The 24,627-nt window shown below is 41.8% G+C and overlaps 2 protein-coding genes and 1 long non-coding RNA gene across 6 annotated transcripts in view; 1 reads left to right on the forward strand and 2 right to left on the reverse strand.

The window, feature by feature from the left end:
* The window catches only part of LOC109903859 (nuclear receptor coactivator 7), a 57,505-nt gene that overhangs the window by 20,360 nt on the left and 12,518 nt on the right, over positions 1–24,627 (forward strand). Inside the window, exons 1-4 of one of the 3 annotated variants that reach the window (XM_020500856.2) lie at positions 13,274–13,359; positions 21,382–21,598; positions 22,552–22,742; positions 23,506–23,585. In XM_020500856.2, coding sequence (XP_020356445.1) covers positions 21,534–21,598; positions 22,552–22,742; positions 23,506–23,585 — 336 coding nt within the window. In that variant the 5' untranslated portion in view covers positions 13,274–13,359; positions 21,382–21,533. Of the gene's footprint in view, positions 1–13,273; positions 13,360–19,297; positions 20,248–21,381; positions 21,599–22,551; positions 22,743–23,505; positions 23,586–24,627 lie in introns of those variants that run through there. The other 2 variants (XM_020500855.2, XM_020500857.2) reach the window with 2 other exon arrangements.
* LOC109903863 (uncharacterized) lies at positions 5,188–7,336 on the reverse strand. The gene is made up of 4 exons (XR_002257086.2): positions 7,230–7,336; positions 6,661–6,813; positions 6,281–6,433; positions 5,188–6,070 (listed from the first exon to the last, which is right to left on the reverse strand). It is a non-coding gene; the product is annotated as an uncharacterized LOC109903863 (long non-coding RNA).
* Positions 7,419–19,144, reverse strand: LOC109903862 (mitochondrial fission regulator 1-like). 2 transcript variants are annotated; one of them, XM_020500861.2, is made up of 4 exons: positions 19,042–19,144; positions 11,665–11,796; positions 9,637–9,834; positions 7,419–7,744 (listed from the first exon to the last, which is right to left on the reverse strand). In XM_020500861.2, the coding sequence occupies exons 2-4, from the start codon at positions 11,677–11,679 to the stop codon at positions 7,724–7,726; spliced, it is 234 nt and encodes a 77-aa protein (XP_020356450.1). In that variant the 5' UTR covers positions 11,680–11,796; positions 19,042–19,144; the 3' UTR covers positions 7,419–7,723. The 2 variants fall into 2 exon arrangements, with proteins under 2 accessions (XP_020356450.1, XP_020356449.1); XM_020500860.2 differs by lacking the exon at positions 19,042–19,144 and adding an exon at positions 18,531–18,953.

Raw genomic sequence — 24,627 nt, forward strand, 5'->3', positions numbered from 1 at the left:
ACTGATAGAGACATACCCCAAGCGACTTACAGCTGTAATCGCAGCAAAAGGTGGCGCTACAAAGTATTACCTTAAGGGGGCTGAATAATTTTGCACGCCCTATTTTTCAGTTTTTGATTTGTTAAAAAAGTTTGAAATATCCAATAAATGTCTTTCCACTTCATGATTGTGTCCCACTTGTTGTTGATTCTTCACAAAAAAATACAGTTTTATATCTTTATGTTTGAAGCCTGAAATGTGGCAAAAGGTCGCAAAGTTCAAGGGGGCCGAATACTTTCGCAAGGCACTGTATATATAGTGTATTGTGATAGTCTTGAGATTATGGGGGATTTTTCAAAGGAGAATTCTGTCATACCCATGTGAATATTAGCCAATTTAAGTATAAGTCACACTTTTTAGTTTGATATGACATTGTGATAAAATACAATACAATGTTATTTTTTAAATATTGTACAATAAAATTTCATTTTTCTTTTTTTCCAGCAAAAATTATTCTCCACTCCATATAGAAATGCACATAAAGATGAGATGCACATAAACAATGACTACGTCTCATACCTGGGGTGGCAGGGTAGCCTAGTGGTTAGAGTGTTGGACTAGTAATGGGAAGGTTGCAAGTTCAAACCCCCGAGCTGACAAGGTACAAATCTGTCATTCTGCCCCTGGGCCGTCAAATAAGAATTTGTTCTTAACTGACTTGCCAGTTAAATAAAGGTAATACATTGCAACTTTCATTTATACAGAGATAGTATACATTAATACAAACGTTGTGCACAGGTATTTTCCGCTTATTTCCATAGAATGGGTATGAACCATGGATGAGGATATTCCACTGTGCTGAAGTGACATCCCCGACAGTCAAAAGAGGGTGTAAATCTGCCTAAATGACACCCACTTTCACACATTCCCTGCGACACCTGCCCTGCAGCTTTCAGTTTAATGAGACTGATGTCTGTTAGGTCATCAATCTCTCTTCCCCTGGTTGGAGCTGAGACGTCGGGCAAATCGCTCTTCGCCTCAACCAAGCCAGGCCTCAGAATTACCTCTCTGCTCAGTCTCATACACACAGTCTCATACACAAAAGGTGTGATCTAGAACCTTAAAGGATTTTTCAGCTGTCCCCATAGGAGAAGCATGTGAAGAATCCTTTGATTCCAGGTAGAACCCTCTGGTTCCAGGTAGAACCCTTTTGAGTGCCATATTGAACCCTATACACAGAGGGTTCTACATGGAACCCAAAAGGGTTCTACCTTAACCAAAAAGGGTTCTCTTATGGGGACAGCTGAAAAACCCTTTTGGATCTTGTTTTTCTATGAGTGCAGTGCCTGACACATTTGTCAGAAATATTAATTGTGGCTAGTTGCCACATTTTGCCCAAAGCAAAACTTCATCACTTTGCTCTTGTTCCTGGGTCACTTTGAAGACTGACAACTAACAATCCTAGTCTGTGACTGGAACAAATGGAAAAGTTATAAATGGTGATGGCAATGTCTGGGAAGTGAAGAGAATTTTAAGAGCATTGGGAAAGTTCTGTGCTTAATGACTTGTCTGTTTATAAAGAGTTTCCGGCAAACAAAAGAGGAATTGATGAAAAGTTGAAAAACCCTGTTGGTCAAGCCCATATGACAGATAGGAGCACTCTATTCATGAAACCACTACCATTTGCAGAAGCTAGCAGCCTAGTTGAAATGGCAAAGGGAGTGTAGGAACTCTAATTATTTATCAAAGCCTGCGGTTACCTAAACATTTTTGCCAAAATGACTTTGGATCCCATATATAACATGGTGTCAGAAGTGGGATCTACAGTCATTTTGACAAAATTGTTATATATGGATGAGGCTGAGAGTCATGAGTCAAATTAAGATGTTTAGGACCTGAACACGGATTATCTGCGAGGATAATATGGCAACAATACAGATTATGCATCCAAGTATTTGATCTTGAGCACTAGCGAATTAACCCTTTACAGGACAAGTTGTGGCAGTAAGGGAGAATTCAAAAGGGCCAAAACTCCATGTCACATTATTGCATCCACTTACTGTGGAAATGTTACTTAGACCAAGGGAAAGAAAATAAGTTTACTATTGCAGACACAATCTCTCATGGGGGTTCTCATGTCATGGTCCTTTTATTTGCTCTTAGAAGCACAGTAACCTGTTTTGAGGAGCTTTACTTATATCTTGGATGACAAAACAGTCTCAATGTCACCCTAATGTCTATATTAACAGTTAACAATGCCACGTCGTTACACTGACCTCTATTTGATGAACTCTCCACAGACATCTCCCAGCATCTAAAATAGGCAGGAAGCTCTTGGTGGAAGTGAAAGACAAAGTATGCCAAGGACTCACATGGAAAAACAGAAATGGCCTGGATCATCTTGGGCCTTTGAGAAAGAGAGTAGAAAGGAGAGAAAAAATGAGGTTAACTAGAATCTTCAAAGTTATTAGCCTCCCAAGAGAAGGAAGGAGAGAGAGGAGCTTTTAAAGATTTTGAAATAACTGAAGGTATCATGGAGGATAAGGCCAGGGCAGGTGACCCCATCTTAACAAAAGGGCAACAAGATCTGAGCAAATGACACTGGCTTATTATGATTTATTTTTATATATATTTTTTGTGCTTCTCCTCTAGTGTGCTACTGTAGCGTGAACACAGGATACATTTTTGCTTGGGGCCCGCCATTTCAGAATAAGTCTGAAGGATGATTTTATAGAATGGTACTACTGTCACTATTTTGAAATTAAGCATTGTGTATAACAATATAAAATTCCTACACACCCAAGAGACGAGAAAGGGGTTGCACATTATAATACAAAGAATGTGCTCTACCACTTTGTTACATATGCAAAAAATGTAAATCAATTTAATGATTTAATTCTTGATAAAGTATAACAATTGAGTCAATAGTGAATCTACACTGCAACCCAGTGGTGATCTAGTGTCACTTTTTGGGAATGCACAACTACCTAATGGTGGTAATTCTGGCCTGTTCTGTGTTTACAATCAAAATATAGCCAATCCTTACCATCAACTGTTGACACTATTTACAGCAATGACAATTTGTAAGGATTTAAATTACAGCATTGTGAAAGTCAGTAAGACTTTTAAAAGAATGGTCTGTTATCAAGCAGGAATTATAAAGAATGAGTCTGGAGTTTATTTAAGTTTAAACACAAAACAAACACAGCTCTTTCTTCCATTTGGCAGCATACAGACACATGGCATGTATTTAATCAGAGACCATTAGATGGCATGGTCACTAGTTAGCCAAAACAAAAATGATGACAAAGTAGAATACAAACACAAAGCTGGTGACTGAAATGTCAATAAAGATCCCTTTTTATCAATGAGAATGTGGTGCACCAAGAATAATGATAACTGCACTGATTCCGTTCCCATAAACTCTTGACGAGAAATGAGCAATGCCAAACCTTTAAAAAAAACTAATTCTTAAACGTACTTCTTTGTGAAATGCTCTGCTCAAAGCTTAGCTTTGGTGTCTCGATTTTGCACAAAAAAAAATGCCTATATGGTGAGCCAGACACTGAAAATAACTCAGTAACAGAGCGGGGCAAATCCTTATCCACTTGATATATATACAATATATACAAAAGTATATGGACACCCCTTCAAATTAGTGGATTTGGCTATTTCAGCCACACACGTTGCTGACAGGTGTATAAAATCGAGCAAACAGCCATGCAATCTCCATAGACAAACATTGGCCTTACTGAAGAGCCCAGTGACTTTCAACGTGCCACCGTCATAGGATGCCACCTTTTGAGAAAATCGGTTCATAAAATTCTGGCCCTGCTACAGCTGCCCCAGTCAACTGTATGTTCTGTTATTGTGAAGTGGAAACGTCTAGGAGCAACAATGACTCTACCTCAAAGTGGTAGGCCTCACAAGTTCACAGAACATGACCGCCGAGTACTGAAGCGCCTACAAATCACCTGTCCTCAGTTGCAACACTCACTACCAAGTTCCAAACTTCCTCTGGAAGCAACGTCAGCACAATAACATTGAGCTTCATTAAAATGGGTTTCCATGGCCAAGCAGCCAAGCACAAGCCTAAGATTACCATGCGCAATGCCAAGCGTCAGCTAGAGTGGTGGACTCTGGAGCAGTGGAAACGCGTTCTCTGGAGTGATGAATCACGTTTCACCATCTGGCAGTCCGATGAAGGAATCTGGGTTTGGCAGATGCCAGGAGAAAACTAGCTGCCCGAATGCAGTGCCAACTGTAAAGTTTGGAGAATATGATTTTCATGGTTCGTACTAGTACCCTTAGCATGACATTGCCCCTATGCACAAAGCGAGGTCCATACAGAAATGGTTTGTTGAGATCGGTGTGGAAGAACTTGACTGGCCTGCACAGAGCCCTGACCTCAACCCCATCAAACACCTTTGGAACGAGTTGGAATGCCAACTGCGAGCCAGGCCACATCAGTGCCCGACCTCACGAATGCTCGTGGCTGAATGGAAGCAAGTCCCCGCAGCAATATTCCAACATCTAGTGGAAAGCCTTCCCAGAAGAGTGGAGGCTGTTATAGCAGTAAAGTGGGGTCAAACTCCATATTAATGCCCATGATTTTGGAATGAGATGATCGATGAGCAAGTGTCCACATACTTTTTTTGTACCTTTGTGGGACTTCCCTTTCACTGCAAATTAAACTAGAGTTCCCCTTCCTAGACACAAGTTGCTATTCAAAGAGTACAGTAATAGAATTATCAAAAATCCTATCCTGATATGAGCTTAAAATAAGTGGAGCAGGATTTCTTCTGTGAAGGGGTGACAAAGATTAAGAAATTACACCTCATTGGCTCCTGAAGCAGTCAGTCACTTGATTTATGCAAACGTCATCAAAAGTGTGGTGGATGCATACAAGTTTATGGGGCTACAGAGGATGTAAATGGAGGAAAAAGCCAAAACAGTAGAAAGACAAATGGGGATGGGCTGATTAAAAAAAGAACACTAACCAATGAAAAGGGAAAAAAAACTGTCATATTGATAGAGGCAATAGGATTTGTAGTAAGGCGTGCACAGGATAATTTATTTTCAAAAGCCACACGAGTGACTCATCGTTAGTATATTGTGACAGCACACACACCCAAGAGCCACAGATTCTATAAAAAGAAAAACGACAGTTTATCGCTGGTGTCTTAACAGGCAGATATAGCACACAAGGAAGGAGAACACTTATATTCAAATTTTACAGTAGATTTACAAGTCTTCCAAGCTGTCCTTGTATCAGACAAGTTCAAAGACCACACACATTTAGTCATGGCCGTCGACCGATTTCAAATTGGGATTTATTTCTGTATCATGTTGCACAGCGTCCATCAATCAAGCTAAATTCTGAGAGTTATTACCCTAAGGACAGCGATAACACTGGTACAATGGGGTTATGAGTAGGTTATGAGCTATGTGAAGATTGGTTATTTGCAAACTTATGCTGTACACATTAACCATGACTAACAAACTTGAACAGATGTTTTGCTGTAAATGAACAAAGAATTGTGTAGGTATTGCAGTACTTTCTGCAGTCTTATTTGTACATACAACTTCAAGGACTATACAGAAATGAAAACATTTTTTAAAAAACTATTCCACTCCAACAAATGCGTTCATCCACAACTCTACTGTTGAAGCTTGTCGGGGAAAAAAAGGGGGGAATGGTTTCTCTCATGGTAGCAGGACAGGCACTATACCGAAGAGAAAAAAGTTAGGCAGCACTGGAGACAGTCTGATGGTGAGAAAGAGGTGAAATCTGAAGTTGTACAGCACCCACAAAATTAAGTTGCTATGACATTGCTTTTGAACCAATGGGATAAGGAATCCTTCTTTTGGGGAGGTGTGTGGGCCCAGATAGTGAGCGTACGGGGGAGTGTTAATTGAATAACAGGAGATGTCATGCCTGGACATTAGGGTATGGTTTCAATTTGGTTCAGACCGAATTGGCCTGCTGGGAGGTGGTTGCTTGTTTTTCCAGACATGTTGTTTAGCCATTGCCATATGGTTGATGAGGTGCATCCGGGTCTCCATGGGGACTGGGTCCTTAGGCACAGACCTGGCAACAAAAGGGAGAGACACGGAAACAATTCTGTAGACCAAGAGTAAAATCCTGGCATGCGACACAGAGGAGTGTCCACTGGCAATTGACATTTTAAAAGTGAACTTTGATAGATAAATGTTTATTTATGTTTCCATCTAATCTCGCAAGCCGTATTGTGTATGAATGTCTGTCGACATGGACTACTTTCTATGTGGCCTGACTTACGTGGGTAGGTGGAGTTGGGTGGAGGTTGAGGACTACGGAGCCTCTACTTGAGTTTCTTCATCCTTCAGGATAAAAGTTCTTCCTCAGGGCCTCTGAGATCAGCTAGGCAGTGTCTGACTCGCCCCCATTAGGGAGGTGCAGCCTCTGTTATACCTGCATGGACACACGTTAAAAGCATGGTCTGGTACAAAGACATAATCTGAAATGTATTACCTAATAATCGTTTCCTCTCATAGATTTTTTACCTGTAGAAAACCGGATGACAGCTGCCAATGCATTATCACACACCTTCTGCTAACATGATATTTAGACAGTGTGTGTGTGTACTAATGGAGATGGAGGCATTTTCCTCAGTGTCCTGACTCGCCCTTTAAACCTACCTGTCCCTGCTCATCTTCATGCGGGTTCATGTCCTTCAGGATGTCCCTGACGTCGGCAAAGCTGGTGGATTTGGACAGCAACACCATGTCCTCCTCCGCCTCCCGGAAGTCCATGCTGGGACGGTTGTTACGAATCCCCTTTGGCCCGACAATCTAGGGGGGGATGGTAATGAGACCCGTAACATAACTCATGCAAATTATAGTGACAAAGTAAAAGTGAGAACAAAATAACCACGACTGCTGAAATCTACCTTCAAACTCAGGGTTTATTAATAAACACACGGTAATGGGGTGGGGGGGGGGGGGGGGGGGGGGGGGGGGGGAAGCAGGAAAAGGGTCTGAGCTGGACCCAAGGAAAGAAACAATAAGTATTCAAATACACCCCTAAGCTAGACTAGCCTACTTTAACAGCTAACTAACCAAAAATACAGTGGGTGGTCCATCCAGTTCTAACTAGTGTATTTAACAAAGTCTACCTACGGGTAGTGTATGCCCATGGGCGACTTGTCTTGGTTTCCCCTTTTCCCACCAGCAATCAAACAAACACCATAACCAAAAACAATACTCACAGGTGATGACAAAGTGCTATGGAGGTGGTCAAACAAAAGAGAGGTTAATACACAAAGAGCGAGTGAAACAGAGACCTACAGACATGGCATTTACAGAGAGATTGAGCTCTAAAGCAAACAACTGATGGGGTTTTTAAACCAAGGGAAAGGAACTGTGATTGGTTAGGAAACAGGAGGAGGTGTGTCTTCTGATTGATGATTGATTGTTGACTGATTGGGGAGTGATGATTTTCACCTGTGAGGGGAGAAGGAGAGAAAAGAAACACACACACAGGATACTTGTATCCGTAACAACGGTCCAGGTCAAAGGTCGTCATGAAGGCCGACATGTTCGCAAGTGGCAGGGGGTCTGGCATCAGCTCCGATACAATGGACACCACGTCCTCCTCATCACGTCGCTGATGACGAAGGAGGCAGAGGCAGCGGGCTGGTAGGGCGCCATCTTGAAGTCTGCCATTGAAAAGCTCATGCTGGTGTCGTCGGGGGAGAGGGGGTCAGGTGTCAAGGGGGTTGAGCTTGAGTGGTGAAAACAGAGCAGAGCAGTGACAGGCAAGTTATTGAACTTGTCAGAGTTAATTTAGATAACATAATTTTCCCATTAATAAACCTCAGAATTGTGACAGACGGAGCCTTAAAAAAGGGACACAGATTGGCAATCAACTCGTCTCTTGCACTGTTGTCACATGCAATGTTCCCTCTAAGCTGCTCGCGGGCACGCAGTAGCACCGAGACTGCCGCGCAGCTCCCCCAGGACTGCCAAGCAGAAGAAATATCAGCCCACTGAGAGAAGCATGAGATTGAACTTCACTTTCTAGAGTTTTCCCTGCAAGTTATTAGCCCAGTTATAGTTAATTTGTAGTCTGATTGCTTCCTACAAGAGCATAAAACGTGTACTTTTCTACACATCTTTGAAAAGTGAATCCAGGTAAAGAGCTTTTTTTTTTTTGGGCTTAAAATAGGCAGTGCTACCTAAATATGGTTCCCAATCAGAGACAATGACTAACACCTGCCTCTGATTGAGAACCATATCAGGCCAGACATAGAAATAGACAAACAAGACATCCAACATAGAATGCCCACTCAGATCACACCCTGACCAACCAAAACATAGAAACATACAAAGCAAACTATGGTCAGGGTGTGACACTAGAAGGCTAGCATCCCTGAGTCACCTCTTCACTATGGATGTTGAGACTGGTGTTTTGCGGGCATTATTTAATGAAGCTGCCAGTGGAGGACTTGTGAGGCGTCTGTTTCTCAAACTAGACATTCTAATGTACTTGTCCTCTTGCTCAGTTGTGCACCGGTGCCTCCCACTCATCTTTCTATTCTGGTTAGATCCAGTTTGCGCTGTTCTGTGAAGGGAGTAGAAAACAGCGTTGTACGAGATCTTCAGTTTCTTGGCAATTTCTCACATGGAACAGCCTTCATTTCTCAGAACAAGAATAGACTGACGAGTTTCAGAAGAAAGTCTTTGTTTCTGGCCATTTTGAGCCTGTAATCGATAGTTGCTGATAATGGGCCTCTGTACGCCTATGTAGATATTCCATTAAAATAAAATCTGCCGTTTCCAGCTACAATAGTTATTTACAACATTAACAATGTCTACAATGCATTTCTCATGTTATTTTAAATGGACAAAAAAGTTACTTTTCTTTCAAAAACAAGGAAATGTCTTAGTGTCCCCAAACTTTTAAACGGCAGTGTACATGTACAAATTACCTCAACTAACCTGTACCCCTACACAATAACTCGGTACCGGTACCCCCTGTATATAGCCTCGTTATTGTTATTTTATCATGTTACTTTTTATTTGTATTGTATTTTTAACTTTAGTTTATTTAGTAAACATTTTCTTAACTCTTTCTTGAACTGCATTGTTGGTTATGGGCTTGTAAGTAAGCAATTCACGGTAAGGTCTAAACCTGTTGTATTCGGCGCATGTGACAAATAAAATTTGATGTCTCCAGATTGACTTTAGAAGCAGTATAACATTAGCTAGCTAGCTAGGATTGAGGGGAGACCACCGGTTTTGAGTTAGTTAACATTAGTAGCTATTTTGGACAAACTTTGCTAGCTAATGACAGCATTGTCATCTGTCTAAAGCAAATTTGACGACATGATAATGGAAAAGCTGATTCCTACTAAATAGTTGCCTATTTTAGCAATGCCATCATATTCCCAGATCACTACCGTGTATTTTAGACTAAACAGTCATTAGCCCCCTTTCAGAATACTGTGATTCACAGGACATTTGGGCAACAGTATGGCCACGGCGTCTGTAGAATGTTCATAATAATGGCAACTACGTGACAGAGGTGCAACCCATGAATAGGCCTAATATAGCTAACTTTGCCAGAGAAAGAGCCCCTTTCACTGGGGAATTGAACTTAATGAAAACAATTACTTTGCAAATTCCCGACCAGACTCTGTGCCAACGGAGAGAGTGGAGTCTCCTCAGCTCGTCCTGCAGGGAGCTGGTGTGGTTCATAGCCGTCACCGCGGGTTTCCTCAGCGTCTCCACCTTCTTGACGTAACGGCGGAAGTAGGGCACAGAGGAGTTCCATTGCATAACCAGGAAAGACACATGGGCTGTGAGTCGCTTCTGAGAAAACACAATGGACCATAAGAAAACACTCTTGCATTAACAGAACAGGAAGCTTATTGACAGACACAAACACAGTGGAATCTTCCAAATTTGGAAGAGTCCCTTGCCACCACGAATGCTGACATAACCAATATTGTTGTGGCTGCTTCGCATGACGTATTGTTGTCTCTACCTTCTTGCCCTTTGTGCTGTTGTCTGTGCCCAATAACGTTTGTACCATGTTTTGTGCTGCTACCATGTTGTGCTGCTACCGTGTTGTTGTCATGTGATGCTACCATGCTGTGTTGTCATGTTATGCTACCATGCTGTGTCTCTTGTCGTGATGTGTGTTTTGTCCTATATTTTTAACCCCAGCCCCCGTCCCCGCAGGTGGCCTTTTGCCTTTTGGTAGGCCGTCATTGTAAATAAGATTTTTTTCTTAACTGACCTGCCTAGTTAAATAAAGGTTTTAAAAAAAACATTTACAAGCCAATCATTTAGACCCCAACGATAGCTGCCGACAATTTTTGCTGTTGTTTTATACACTGTTGTTAGTAACCTTACTCTGCAGAATGCATGCTTTTAATCTTTAGAAATAGCTAGCTAATAGCTACAGTGTATATACAAAAGTGTGTGGATTCGGCTATTTCAGCCACACCTGTTGCTGACAGGTGTATAAAATCGAGCACACAGCCATGCAATCTCCATAGACAAACATTGGCAGTAGAATGGCCTTACTGAAGAGCTCAGTGACTCAACATGGCACCATCATAGAATGCCACCTTTCCAATAAGTCAGTGTGACAAATTTCTGCTGGAGCTGCACATGTCAACTGTAAGTGCTGTTATTGTGAAGTGGAAGAGCAACAACGGCTCACATCTAAGAGCAACAACGGCTCAGCCACGAAGTGGTAGGCCACACAAGCTCACACAACGTGACCGTCGAGTGCTGAAATGCGTAAAAATAGTCTTTCCTCTGTTTCAACACTCACTACCGAGTGACAAACTGCCTCTGGAAGAAACGTCAGCACAAGAACTGTTTGTCGGGAGCTTCATTAAATGGGTTTCCATGGCCGAGCAGCCGCACGCACACAAGCCTAAGATCACCATACGCAATGTGAAGTGTCGGCTGGAGTGGTGTAAAGCTCGCCGCCATTGGACTCTGGAGCAGTGGAAAAGCTTTCTCTGGAGTGATGAATAACACTTCACCATCTGGCAGTCTGATGGAAGAATCTGGGTTTGGCGGATGCCAGGAAAACGCTACCTGCCCCAATGCACAGTGCCAACTGTAAAGTTTGGTGGAGGAGGAATAATGGTCTGGGGCTGTTTTTCATGGTTCGGGCTAGGCCCTTTAGTTCCAGTGAAGGGAAATCCTAACACTATAGTATACAATGACATTCTAGACAATTATGTACTTCCAACTTTGCGGCAACAGTTTGTGGAAGGCCCTTTCCTGTTTCAGCATGGCAATGCCCCCGTGCAAAAGGCGAGGTCCATACAGAAATGGTTTGTCGAGATTGTTGTGGAAGAACTTAACTGGCCTGCATAGAGCCCTGACCTTATCCCCATCGAACAACTAAGGGATGAAATGGAACACCAACTGCGAGCCATGCCTAATCGCGCAACATCAGTGCCCAACCTCACTAATGCTCAAGTGGCTGAATAGAAGCAAGTCCCCACAGCAATGATCCAAAATCTATGGAAAGCCTTCCCAGAAGAGTGAAGGCTGCTATTTCAGCAAAGGGGGGAACACTTCCATTATTAATGCCTGTGATTTTGGAATGACATGTTTGCCAAGCAGGTGTCCACATACTTTTGGTAATGTAGTGTATCTAGCTATCTAACTTACTGCTTCGGTTTCCATGGTGATTGATCTTGCTTATTCACTGTGCAGAGGACACCTAATCAGTGCTGGGCTCAGTTGGCTACTTGTGTGTTTAATAAGCAGTCTTCAGACACTGATAGTTAGGTCTTCCAACATCTGTAAAGGAGACAAACACACATGTTGACAGTGAGCATTGAGGAGCTATAGATTATCAACAGAATGGGTGGTGGTATTTACTAGCAACCAAACGGGGAGGGATCTACCTGAATTTGTCCAATGCGAAACGTTTTGCAACTGTATGAATCAGCGTGCACTAAAGATTACACCCCAGACAACACACAAACAACTGGAAATGATAAAATATTTTTTTTGCTTCATAGCCGCTGGAAGTTTGGGGGTGTGGTTACTGCAATTATTTCGCACTACAGAAGGCTATATATGAACGCTAATACAGGATTATTAAAGGCCCAGTGCACTACTTCTGTGACAAAAACACCCCCCCCCCCCAAAAAAAAAGCATGTTTTATTGATGTAATAGCGCAGTGAAGCTGTCTTCGCTTCACAAGTCAGTAGGCGTGTAGTGCTTTCTATGTGAGAATACACAGAACCTTTTTTTTTATCAATCATAAATACATGATATTTAATTAACACACAAAATCCATGAAAAACAATAGAATGACAACCAAATAATGGTGGTTTCTTCCCTGTCTTCTCTCCGGCAAATTATGAATAACTGTAGAGGCCTGTTGGAGGCTTGACAACTTCAGAACGTCAGAATGTCTACCTTGATATTCATAAAACTCCACCGACCTGCTCTTGCACAGTTGAACCCAGAACGATATGTGACCACTTGGTTACAGCAACAACGTTCTGCCGAGGACGGACACCTAAACCAGTGTGGCCACCGCAAAGCCCAAGAGCCTGACCCTCTCTGGAAGTTGCTGTAGGCCTGCTTGGGATATTTAGCCTATATTGGCTATTGGTTGAGACTCATGGCCCGCTCTAGCTTGGTAGGCTATGTCGGAGTGGGAAATGGGAAATGTGAATTGGGCCTAGTTGGAGGTAATACTGCATTTAGGTTATGGTTTATTGAAGTGCATGAAACTACCACACCAAACGCTTGATGTTTATGGCTGTTTTAAAACAAATGTCCTGCAATTCTACGTAGTAATTATTTATGTTCACTACTTGGTCAATTGATTTGATACAAGAAAGGCGAATAGTTTATCATCTGCTCTAACACGCTCACAAAACAGTAATTCAAGAAGATCGAAATGCATAGGCTATTTCCATGAAACCGGTTGAGATCAATCAAATGATTGGCATGCAGATGCAGTTTCACCGGTAAAACATGAAGAATTATCATTCACGATTGACAGTGATGACGGCCTATTTTGAAAAGAGGTATTCCTAACTTGGTGTTTGAGGGTATTAAAAATATAAAATGTCTTGAGACAATAGGCCTATGTGTGCGCATAGGCAAACGTTGCAATTGGAGGATGCATTTTATGCATATTTTATAACAGGGCTCTTCAACCCTGTTGCTGGAGCGCTACCAACCTGTAGGTTTTCATCCCAACCCTAATGTAGCACACCGGATTCTAATAATTAGCTGGTTTACAAGATGAATCGAGTGAGTTTACAACTGGGTTTGTAATGAAACCCTACGGGATGGTAGCGCTCCAGGAACAGGGTTGGAGAACCCTGTAGGATACATCAGTAAGTAGACTGGGGAAATTGTGACACCATTTACATTTTTTCCCGCTCCCTTACCTAAAAAAAAAAGAAGCACTGCAAGTAAGATCTGTGGTAGGTCTGTAGCGGGTGGTGTCTGTAAGCCGCGCTGGCTTCATCCATCTGCGCAGAAGCCAAAATGCAACTGTCACGTACTCATTACGAACAGGGTAAGTAACATACCTTTAATGACAGCACCATGGACAACTCCTTTCACCCGAAGACTTCGTGACGCTATTTTCATCTGCCGATGACCAAGTTTTAGCCTTCTCCATTTACATTGTGTCATAGGCTACATTTGGATAATTTTACTGCACCAACATTGCAATCTAATGTATGCACGATTTATGCAATAAAAATATGTATTACGGCACTGTACATTTTTGGGGGCCTGTGCTACAGACTGCTAGGGCTGGGCGATATGGCCAAAATATCATATCCCGATAACGATACATATCACTATATAGCACATTTTCTGTAAATTCAATTAATTAATAGTTTATATAAAATGACCTCATGTAAAGGCCTATTATTACATTTCGAATTACACTCAACAAAGAGGTACTTACTCATTAGATTATTTATCCTTCTATTTCGAACCTTTGTGCAAATGTTCAATTAAGCATGTAAAAAAATTATGTATAAAATCTAAAAAGGTAAATAGAAAACACCAACTATAGTTTCAAACAAAATAAATATAGGCCTAAAATATATACAGTGCTGTGAAACAGTATTTGCCCCTTCCTGATTTCTTATTTTTTTGCACATTTGTCACACTTAAACGTTTCAAACACATTTTATTACACAAAGATGACTGCATTTTGTGTTTACTTGGGTTTTTAAGTGATGATTTTATTTATTAAGGGGAAAGAGCTATCCGAACCTTCATGGCCCTATGTGAAAAAGTAATTGCCCCCTAAACCTAATAACTGGTTGTGCCACCCTCAGCAGCAACAACTGCAATCAAGCGTTTGCGATAACTGGTAATGAGTCTTTCACATCCTTGTGGAGGAATTTGGCCCACTCTTCTTTGCAGAATTGTTTTAATTCAGCCACATTGGAGGATTTGAGCATGAACCGCCTTTTTAAGGCCACATCTCAATCGGATTCAAGTCCGGACTTTGACTTGGCCACTCCAAAACCTTAATATTATTATTTTTTAGCCATTCAGGAGGTGGACTTGCTGGTGTGTTTTGGATCATTGTCTTGCTGCAGAATCCAAGTGCACTTCAGCTTGAGGTCACGAACTGATGGCCGGACATTCTCATTCAGGATTCTTTGGTAGAGAGCAGAATTCATGGTTCCATCAATCACAGCAAGTCGTCCAGGTCCTGAAGCAACAAAGCAGCCCCAGACCATCACACTACCACCACCATATTTGACTGTTGGTATGTTCTTTTTCTGAAATGCTGTGTTACTTTTACGCCAGATGTAACGGGACGCACACCTTCCAAAAAGTTCAACTTTTGTCTCGTCAGTCCACAGAATACTTTCCAAAAAGTCTTGGGGATCATCAAGATGTTTTTTTGCCAAAAGTGAGACGAGCCTTTGTTATTTTTGGTCAGCACTGGTTTTCGCCTTGGAACTCTGCCATGGATGCCATTTTTGCCCAGTCTTATGGTTGAGTCATGAACACTGACCTTAACTGAGGCAAGTGAGGCCTGCAGTTCTTTGGATGTTGTTGTGGGTTCTTTTGTGACCTCTTGGATGAGTCGTCGCTGCACACTTGGGGTAATTTTGTTAGGCCGGCCACTCCTGGGAAGGTACACCACTGTTCCAAATTTTCTCCATTTGTGGATAATGGCTCTCACCGTGGTTCGCTGGAGTCCCAAAGCTTTAGAACTGGCTTTGTAAATTCCAGACTGATAATGTCAATTACTTTGTTTCTCATCTGTTCCTGAATTTCTTTGGATCGCGGCATGATGTCTTGCTTTTGAGATCTTTTGGCCTACTTCACTTTGTCCGACAGGTTCTATTTAAGTGATTTCTTGATTCAACAGGTCTGGCAGTAATCAGGCCTGGGTGTGGCTAGTGAAATTGAACTCAGCTTTCCAAAAAATGTGATTAACAACAGTAAATTCATGATTTAACAAGGGGAAATTACTTAGTCACATAGGGCCATGAAGGTTTGGATAGCTTTTTTTCCCCCTTATTAAATAAAATGATCACCAAAAAACTGCATTTTGTGTTTACTTGGGTTATCTTTGTGTAATATTAAAATTTGAAACATTTAAGTGTGACAAATGTGCAAAAAAATTTGAGCATTATATTTTGGGGGCTTGCATGTTATTTTGGCATTAATACATGCAACATATCAATTTGCATTTGGCACCTTGGGTCGTTTCTCGACCCTGTAAATTGGAGCCATGTCTTTGCAGATGTACAGTTGTAGTTGGAAGTTTACATACACCTTAGCTAAATACATTTAAACTCAGTTTTTCACATTTCCTGACATTTAATCCTAGTAAAAAGTCCCTGTCTTAGGTAAGTTAGGATCACCACTTTATTTTAAGAATGTGAAATAATAGTAGAGAGAATTATTTATTTCAACTTTTATTTCTTTCACCACATTCCCCGTGGGTCAAAAGTTTATGTACACTAAATTAGTATTTGGGAGCATTGCCTTTAAATTGTTTAACTTGGGTCAAACGTTTCGGGTAGCCTTCCACAAGCTTCCCACAATAAGTTGGGTGAATTTTGTCCCGTTCCTCCTGACAGAGCTGGTGTAACTAAGTCAGGTTTGTAGGCCTCCTTGCTCGCACACACTTTTTCAGTTCAGTTCGGCATCACAAAGGATTGAGGTCAGGGCTTTGTGATGGCCACTCCAATACCTTGACTTTGTTGTCCTTAAGCCATTTTACCACAACTTTGGAAGTATGCTTGGGATCATTGTCCATTTGGAAGACCCATTTGGCGACCAAGCTTTAACTTCCTGACTGATGTCTTGAGATGTTGCTTCAATATAGCCAAATAATTTTCCTGCCTCGTGATGCCATCTATTATGTGAAGTGCACCAGGCCCTCCTGCAGCAAAGAACCCCCACAACATGATGCTGCCACCTCTGTGCTTTGGCTTGCAAGCCACCCCCTTTTCCTCCAAACATAACTATGGTCAAACAGTTATATTTTTGTTTCATCAGACCAGAGGACATTTCTCCAAAAAGTACGATCTTGGTCCCCATGTGCAGTTGCAAACCGTAGTTTGGCTTTTTTATGGCCGTTTTGAAGCAGTAGCTTCTTCCTTGCTGAGCGGCCTTTCAGGTTATGTCGATATAGGACTCGTTTTACTGTGGATATAGATACTTTTGTACCTGTTTCCTCCAGCATCTTCACAATGTCCTTTGCTATTGTTCTGGGATTGATTTGCACATTTCACACCAAAGTACGCTCATCTCTAGGAGACAGAACGCGTATCCTTCCTGAGCGGTATGATGGCTGCGTGGTCCCATGGTGTTTATACTTGCATACTATTGTTTGTACAGATGAACGTGGTACCTTCAGGCGTTTGGAAATTGCTCCCAAGGATTGACCAGACTTGTGGAGGTCTACATTGTTTTTCTGAGGTCTTGGCTGATTTCTTCTGATTTTCCCATGATGTCAAGCAAAGAGGCACTGGGTTTGAAGGTAGGCCTTGAAATACATTCACAGGTACACCTCCAATTGACTCAAATTATGTCAATTGGCCTATCAGAAGCTTCTAAAGCCATGACATTTTCTGGAATTTTCCAAGCTGTTTAAAGGCACAGTCAACTTAGTGTATGTAAACTTCTGACCCACTGGAATTGTGATACAGTGATATGTATCACTGTGTATCACTGTGATCTGTCTGTAAACAATTGTTGGAAAAATTACTTGTCATGCACAAAGTAGATGCCCTAACCGACTTGCCAAAACTATAGTTAGTTAACATGAAATGTGTGGAGTGGTTGAAAAAACGAGTTTTAATGACTCCAACCTAAGTGTATATAAACTTCTGACTTCAACTGTAAGTTGTAACGGCAGCTGTCATCTCCTTCCATCTTTGTGATCCTTTGCTATATGGCGTGCCGTGGGCAAAAGCCTCTTGCAACGTCTGAGTCGGGGGTTTGATTTGAGCACTCAACTTTACTTTTTTGGGTCTCATCCGTAGACTCCCTCCGTACTGTTTCACATGATTCTTGCGTAGGCGAAACTAACTAAAAAAGTTAGTGCTGTTTGAGCCTGTTGTTGGGTCCGGCCCACGGCATATTTAGCAGAGGACGGTTTTCTGGTCCATGTCAGACTTTTCATACCCAAACCATGTCCATGCGACCGAAGAAGACCCTTTTTTAGGTACGAGCTCTGTGTCTCCATGCTCTGTCAAGTTCACGCTCCATGTTTGTTTGTGTTGCAAAATTCCTTCCACACGCAAACCGTCATCCAATTTACAAAACATATTGCCCAAAGGAGTGTGATTTGCGAGACAACGAAATAAACGATAGCACGTAATATGAAACAATAGATGTTTTTCTATCGTCACAAGATATATATCGCCCAGCCCTACAGACTTATCGGTCCGCTAATATAGTACTAGTAAAGGTCCAGTGCACTAGTTTTGTGCACTTTTATTTTATAGGGTTGCTGCAGCACCCCTACTTCCTGCAGCTATGGTTAGGTTACTAGTTGGTAGCTAGCCCAATGCAATGTTCCCTAAAAAGGAAGGTGATCGTATGGTCACATTGACTGGCTTTTAAATTGAGATCCTTCTAATTCTAACTTTTCCAGACTTTTGTTTTGAGGAAAAATTCCAGTTTTGATTTGATAGAGGGCATGCAGTCTATCAAATGTGTATTTCTATCAAATCAACTGGAATTTCTACTCAAAGTAAAGGTTGTAAAAGTATACTACACATTTATAGAATAAATCATATCTAGTTTGATTGTGAAAAACTGTGAATTAGTTATTGATTTGTACAGCTTTAAATAAAATCTTTAAAATGCTATCTATTTCCATCAAATTAAAACTGGATTTTGTATTCAAAACAAAGGTTGTAAAAGTATGCTAGACATTTATAGAACAAACCAAATCTATTTTTATGTTTCTATGACAATGAATTAGTTATTGATTTTTTTACACATTTAAATAGCTTTTGGCGAATGTCTGTAAAATGTCTGAATGTGCCTATAAAACAAACTGTACCTTGGTTAGCTTCGCTGGATGGAGACACCCATAGCGCGATGGATTAAAACTGCAACATTAAGTATTTTTTATTTGAAGGATTATTTATCGTTGATGAAAGATAACGGCCATATGTTTCGAAAGCGATGATTACTGACGTTTCTAAACGTTAACCACAGCGTAGGGGATTCGAGTTCACATGAGGCAGTCGTGGGCGAAGCTATGGCTGTGAACTGTATGGAGAATGCAGAATGCCGCCTAGAGTTTGAGAACGCTAAAGCACGGCTAGCTAGCTAGTTGTGTTTAACGTTAGTTGCGCTCTACTGTTAGCTGACGACGCTTGCCAGTTTACGTTAACTCGCCCTTCAACCGGTCTTCCTGGCTTTATTGACCTCTCAGTTTAGACATCGAATGATACCATGTATTGTAGCTAATGTCGGTTATCTTAACACAAAATAAAGAATGGCGTTGCTTTTCCTAGCAGGTTAGAGTATTTTAGCTAACCCTTTCCTAACCTGCTGCCTAAATTCACCCTTAAAGGAGCTCCATGGGCAATCAGATGTCTGCATTGGCCGTGCAGCATTTACGGTGATACAGCCTCCGCAGGAGTCAGGGCATTCATACTTCTTGCAGAGTTGTCAAGGAAGTGCGTTTGTGTTTATACAGGACCTCCCGCCTTCACCTACCGTCGTCAATCATGTTAATGCGTAGCTATATGGAGCCGTCCATATTGTTACAACATTTGAGAGGCTAATGGCGATGCGGTACTGAGTTCATTTTCGCCTCTACTGTAACGTTACATGCCTCTGTAGGATCCATATGGCACCGCCGACCACATTTCGGATCAAGCATAAATTGTCTCTTAAATGCGCTGCATGTTCAATCTGAGGTCTGCATTGGCCTTGCAGCATTTACATGATATTGTCTCTGCAGAAGTCAGGGAGTGCATTCATATTTCTGCTTCGCAGAGCTATATGGGAGGTCCTGTAAAACAAACTAACTTCATTGACAATTTATTTTACAACTACTCTGCTCGGCGAAACGGAAGAAGTATGAATGCCCTGACTTCTGCAGAGGCCGTATCAGCTGCACGGCCAATGCTGATGGCAGATTGACCATGGAGCGCCTTTAACCTGCTACGAAAAAGTTACGTTTGGTTTTAACTGTACCCACTCTAGTCAAAACCGTGTTTTTCTCCAGAATTTGAGCATCAACGAGCGAAGCGATCCAATGAAAGCGCTTCGAGTGGCAGAAGGCATGTGCTAGGCCTTTTGCGGAATGTATTTATAAACTATATATATTTCCCAAAGGTATAAGCCACTCCAGTTTTCTATTCTAATAAAGGCCATGTTATTTTCTGCGAAAGTTATGTATAGGCTTTTTCTATCTGCAATTAATTAGTGCAACAAACCAAAGTCATTTTGAAAAGTTACCTTAGTAATCTATGCTATTTTAAGGCGTTTGTATGGGGAATTTAACAACATGTGGGGTTGGATTGATTATTACAGTGAGTTAACCGTTATTCCAGCCTTGCAATGATTCTGCTCAACCACGGGCCCTTTAAAAAGGATGGAGGATGAGGGAAATAGGCGGAGCATAGATGCTCAACGTGTTGCTGTTGGCGCTGCAGTATTGAGCTCTACTCTGCAGTGCTATCACAGTCTACAGTAACACCGCAATATGAAGTCTGCCGAAATCACCCGCTCTCCATCAACATTCCGGGCAGTCTTTGTGACAGGTCAGTCCCCAAATGCTTGTAATATGTTGCTGAATTCAGGGTACCCCACCACTACGTTTTATTGCCTGCATCTCAGGATTTTCGATATGGAAGTGGGATCATTCATGTGTAGGAAGACTACAGTAATTGCAATCTTCTCCACGGCATAATGATTTGTCGGCATGCTTCATACAGTATTGCACGTATAACCCCTTATTCATTATGAACTTGAGCTAAGTGGAGAAAACGATCTCTTCTGACAATGTGCTAGAAGAAAAAGGAAAATAGATTACATTGAATGCACCAAAATGCCATGCAATATACACTACATGACCAAAAGTATGTGGACAAGGGCTCATCGAACATTTCATTACACAATTACGGGCATTAATATGGAGTTGCCCCCCCCCCCCCCCCCCTTTCTGCTATAACAGCCTCCATTCTTCTGGGAAGGCTTTCCACTAGATGTTGGAACATTGCTGCTCCCATTCAGCCACAAGAGCATTAGTGAGGCTGGGCACTGATGTTGGACGATTAGGCCTGGCTCACAGTCAGCGTTCCAATTAATCCCAAAGCTGTTCGATGGGGTTGAGGTTAGGGCTCTGTGCAGGCCAGTCAAGTTCTTCCACACCGATCTCTACAAACCATGGACCTCGCTTTGTGGATGGGCGCATTGTCATGCTGAAACAGGAAAGGGCCTTCCCCAAACTGTTGCAACAAAGTTGGAAACACAGAATCGTTTAGAATGTCATTGTATGCTGTAGCAAAAATATTTCCCTTCACTGGAACTAAGGAACTTTTTGTGCTGACATTGCTTCCAGAGGCAGTTTGGAACTCTGTAGCCATGTTGAAAGTCCCCGAACTCTTCAGTAAGGCCATTCTACTGCCAATGTTTGTCTTTGGAGATTGCCTGGCTGTGTGCTTGATATTTATATACCTGTCAGCAATGGTGTGGCTGAAATAGCCAAATCTACTCTTTTTATTTCTTATTTAACCTTTTTTCTGACAATTTTTCCAGCACAAGGTTATATGCCTGCTAAAATGCTCAGATTGCATCATTGATTCTCCTGAAAGACCTGACTACATTACTTGGAGTATATGCACTGTCTCACTCTCTCTTTTTTTATATGTGCACTAACTTACACTCTCCTGTAGGTATGATTACGGGTGCCTAATAACCATGGGGACCCAACATAGGAGGACGGATGCCAGCTGAGCCCCTCAACTCACCAGACCATCGCTGTTGTCAATATCCCAGAATTGTCAGCTAGGCCCCTAAGAAGGCCTTCTTGCAAACCCTTGGAGCCATGGAACACAAAATACAACAGAGGGACAAAAACAAGCCCAGCTACTTTGGCAACGTCAAGACCAGGTCAGGCCTGTGATTAACTGATTATTGGCAAAAAATGAGGAAAAGCACTGCTTAGAATTGTGACGCGTTTAGTTAATCCCAGAATGCATCCTATCCTTTTTTGGGTTGCTCTGCCCTACATGTTGCGATGAATGGAGCACAGCAGCTCAAAGTAGAACTTCAACAACTTCTTTGATAGTCACTCTTTTGAATTTACTTATTGTTTGAATAAAGGAACACAAACAGTCATGGGCATTACGTGGGCAAGAGGAGTGCAGGTGCTTGCCAGAAACAGTAACAACCCATATCCCTAACACCCACTATCCTATGAATCACAAATGTGATTGCCAATAGAGCAGTCTTTTTTTAAATGTCAAGACAAAATTATAAAGGATCATAGCTGTTACGGTTTTCTTCTGTCGAAAGAGAGGAGGACCAAAATGCAGCGTGGTTATTTGTAAACATCTTTAATAAAGATGAAAATACGAACAATATACGAACAATATACAAAAACAATAAACGTGAAAAAACCGACACAGCCCTATCTGGTGCAAACAATCACCCACGAAACACTCAAAGAATATGGTTGCCTAAATATGGTTCCCAATCAGAGACAATGATAAACACCTGCCTCTGATTGAGAACCACTCCAGGCAACCATAGACTTTTCTAGACAACTATACTACACCACAATCCCATAACCTACAAAAAAAAACTAGACAAAACACACCACATAAATAACCCATGTCACACCCTGGCCTGACCAAAATAATAAAGAAAACACAAAATACTAAGACCAGTGCGTGACAATAGCTGATTGCCTCGGATGGGTAATCAACAATTTTGACCCTTTTGTGCTCATATACTGTAGATGGGGGTCAGAAGGCTTTAATGACCATAATAAATGGTGAACTAATAAACATCCCAGTAGTTTTCCCTACCACCAGCATCCCTTTGTTCTTTCTCCCCTCCAGACTGGGGTCCAAACTCCCTGTTGGGGACACCCAGTCCCCCAGGTTAATTTCCGGACCCTTGGAGACAGGGCCTCAGACCGACCCAACCAAGGAGGCCAGGGCCAGCGGTCAGGGCCACCGTGCCGTGGGGCGTCCCCTTGACCACGTCCCCCACATCCGGAACCCCCGACTGCGACAGTATTACCTCCAAGGTGAGGTATCTCTCAACAAGATTATAGCGATATCTCTGGTTTGTTTGCTTTAGCAGGGGCTTGGTAGCTGCAGTAGATCCATAGACAATTATTCGTATGGCATTTATAAATGTGTTGTGTATTTTCGTAGCAAACCATTCTAGAGCCTGACAGAACACACACAAAGGAAGGTTGTTAAGGAGAACTCCTCTCTAGATGTAGCGTTATTTAACTTTTGCAACACTGCAGCAAGGAAGGCTTGAACTTCTGACAGAAAAATGACCTATTGACTCTAACACAACAAAATGTGGAGTAAGTCCAGGGGTATGAATACTTTCTGAAAGCACTGTACCCAGAACCACAGATCTGCCCCTGTTAATGTTGACATTTTTATAGAAGGACTTATTGGATCAACATGATCACTCCTCCCGCGAGCTTTCAATTTGATCTAGTTTGCTGACACATGCCATTGAGCCAGAGATCTGACATTTCTATGTCGGTGTGTCAAGGCCAACAGTGCTGCCTTGTTGCACACCTGAGGCTCTCAAAGAGAAACCTTAGTACCTTAATTAACCTCTGAAATGTATGTAATTTCTTGCATGTACCCCAGGAGAGATACACAAAGGAGCCCACACACATGGCCAGAGAGAGTGGGGGGTTGTTTTGCATGAATTAAACTATATACAGTACCACAAACAAGTTGTAAGTCAGCAGCAGAAAGCAGAGTACTGGTGGAAAGAGTTATCGCTTCTCAACATCATGTTTTTACATCTTGCCTTCATAGAGCCTAGATGTGGAATGGAGGGAACCATGGCCAAGTCCAAGGGCAGAGATCACCTGTCAGATGACAAGGTAGACACTATGGTGAGTCACAATCTTATGTAGACCTAATCCTATGCTAATGATCTTAAAGACCTGCTGCACCCTCACATTTGATAACCAATACAGTGCATAATATATGGTATAGATAGATTCGGATAATGAGGGTTCCTAGGTCGGACCAGCTGTATTTCAGTGAAACAGTGGTCACAGATCAGTCACAGATCTTCCTTATGTCAATGGGTATGCACGGGTATATTCTGAGGCTCTACAACAGTTATAATGGAAGGACAGTGTATTGCAAGATATGTGTTGAAAATAAATGTTCGTAATTATATCACGTACAGATGAAAAAGCTTCTATTACTGCAGCTTTCGAACGTTATCAGATTTCGTAAAGGGGAAATTGATACAGTTGAAGTCGGAAGTTTACATACACTTAGGTTGGAGTCTTTAAAACTCGTTTTTCAACCACTCCACACATTTCTTGTTAACAATCTATAGTTTTGGCAAGTCGGTTAGGACATCTACTTTGTTCATGACACAAGTAATTTTTCCAACAATTGTTTACAGAAAGATTATTTAACTTATAATTCACTGTATCACAATTCCAGTGGGTCAGACGTTTACATACACTAAGTTGAATGTGCCTTTAAACAGCTTGGAAAATTACAGAAAATGATGTCATGGCTTTAGAAGCTTCTGATAGGCTAATTGATATCATTTGAGTCAATTGGAGGTGTACCTGTGGATGTATTTCAAGGCCTACCTTCAAACTCAGTGCTTCTTTGCTTGACATCATGGGAAAATCAAAAGAAATCAGCCAAGACCTCAGAAAAACAATGTAGACCTCCACACGTCTGGTTCATCCTTGGGAGCAATTTTCAAACACTTGAAGGTACCATGTTCATCTGTACAAACAATAGTACACAAGTAAAAACACCATGGGACCACGCAGCCTTCATACCGCTCAGGAAGGAGACACGTTCTGACTCCTAGAGATGAGCGTACTTTGGTGCGAAAAGTGCAAATCAAACCCTGAATAACAGCAAAGGACCTTCTGAAGATGCTGGAGGAAACGTGTACAA

The sequence above is a fragment of the Oncorhynchus kisutch genome, linkage group LG14 (assembly GCF_002021735.2).
Source record: "Oncorhynchus kisutch isolate 150728-3 linkage group LG14, Okis_V2, whole genome shotgun sequence".
NCBI classification, from domain to species: Eukaryota; Metazoa; Chordata; class Actinopteri; order Salmoniformes; family Salmonidae; genus Oncorhynchus; species Oncorhynchus kisutch.

What these genes read in the sequence shown, in the direction of transcription:
- LOC109903862 (XM_020500861.2), bottom strand. An exon ending in TCTGGTCGGGAATTTGCAAA is followed by an intron (nt 7,745 to 9,636) that starts GTAATTGTTTTC and finishes TCACCACTCAAG; the next exon opens with CTCAACCCCCTTGACACCTG.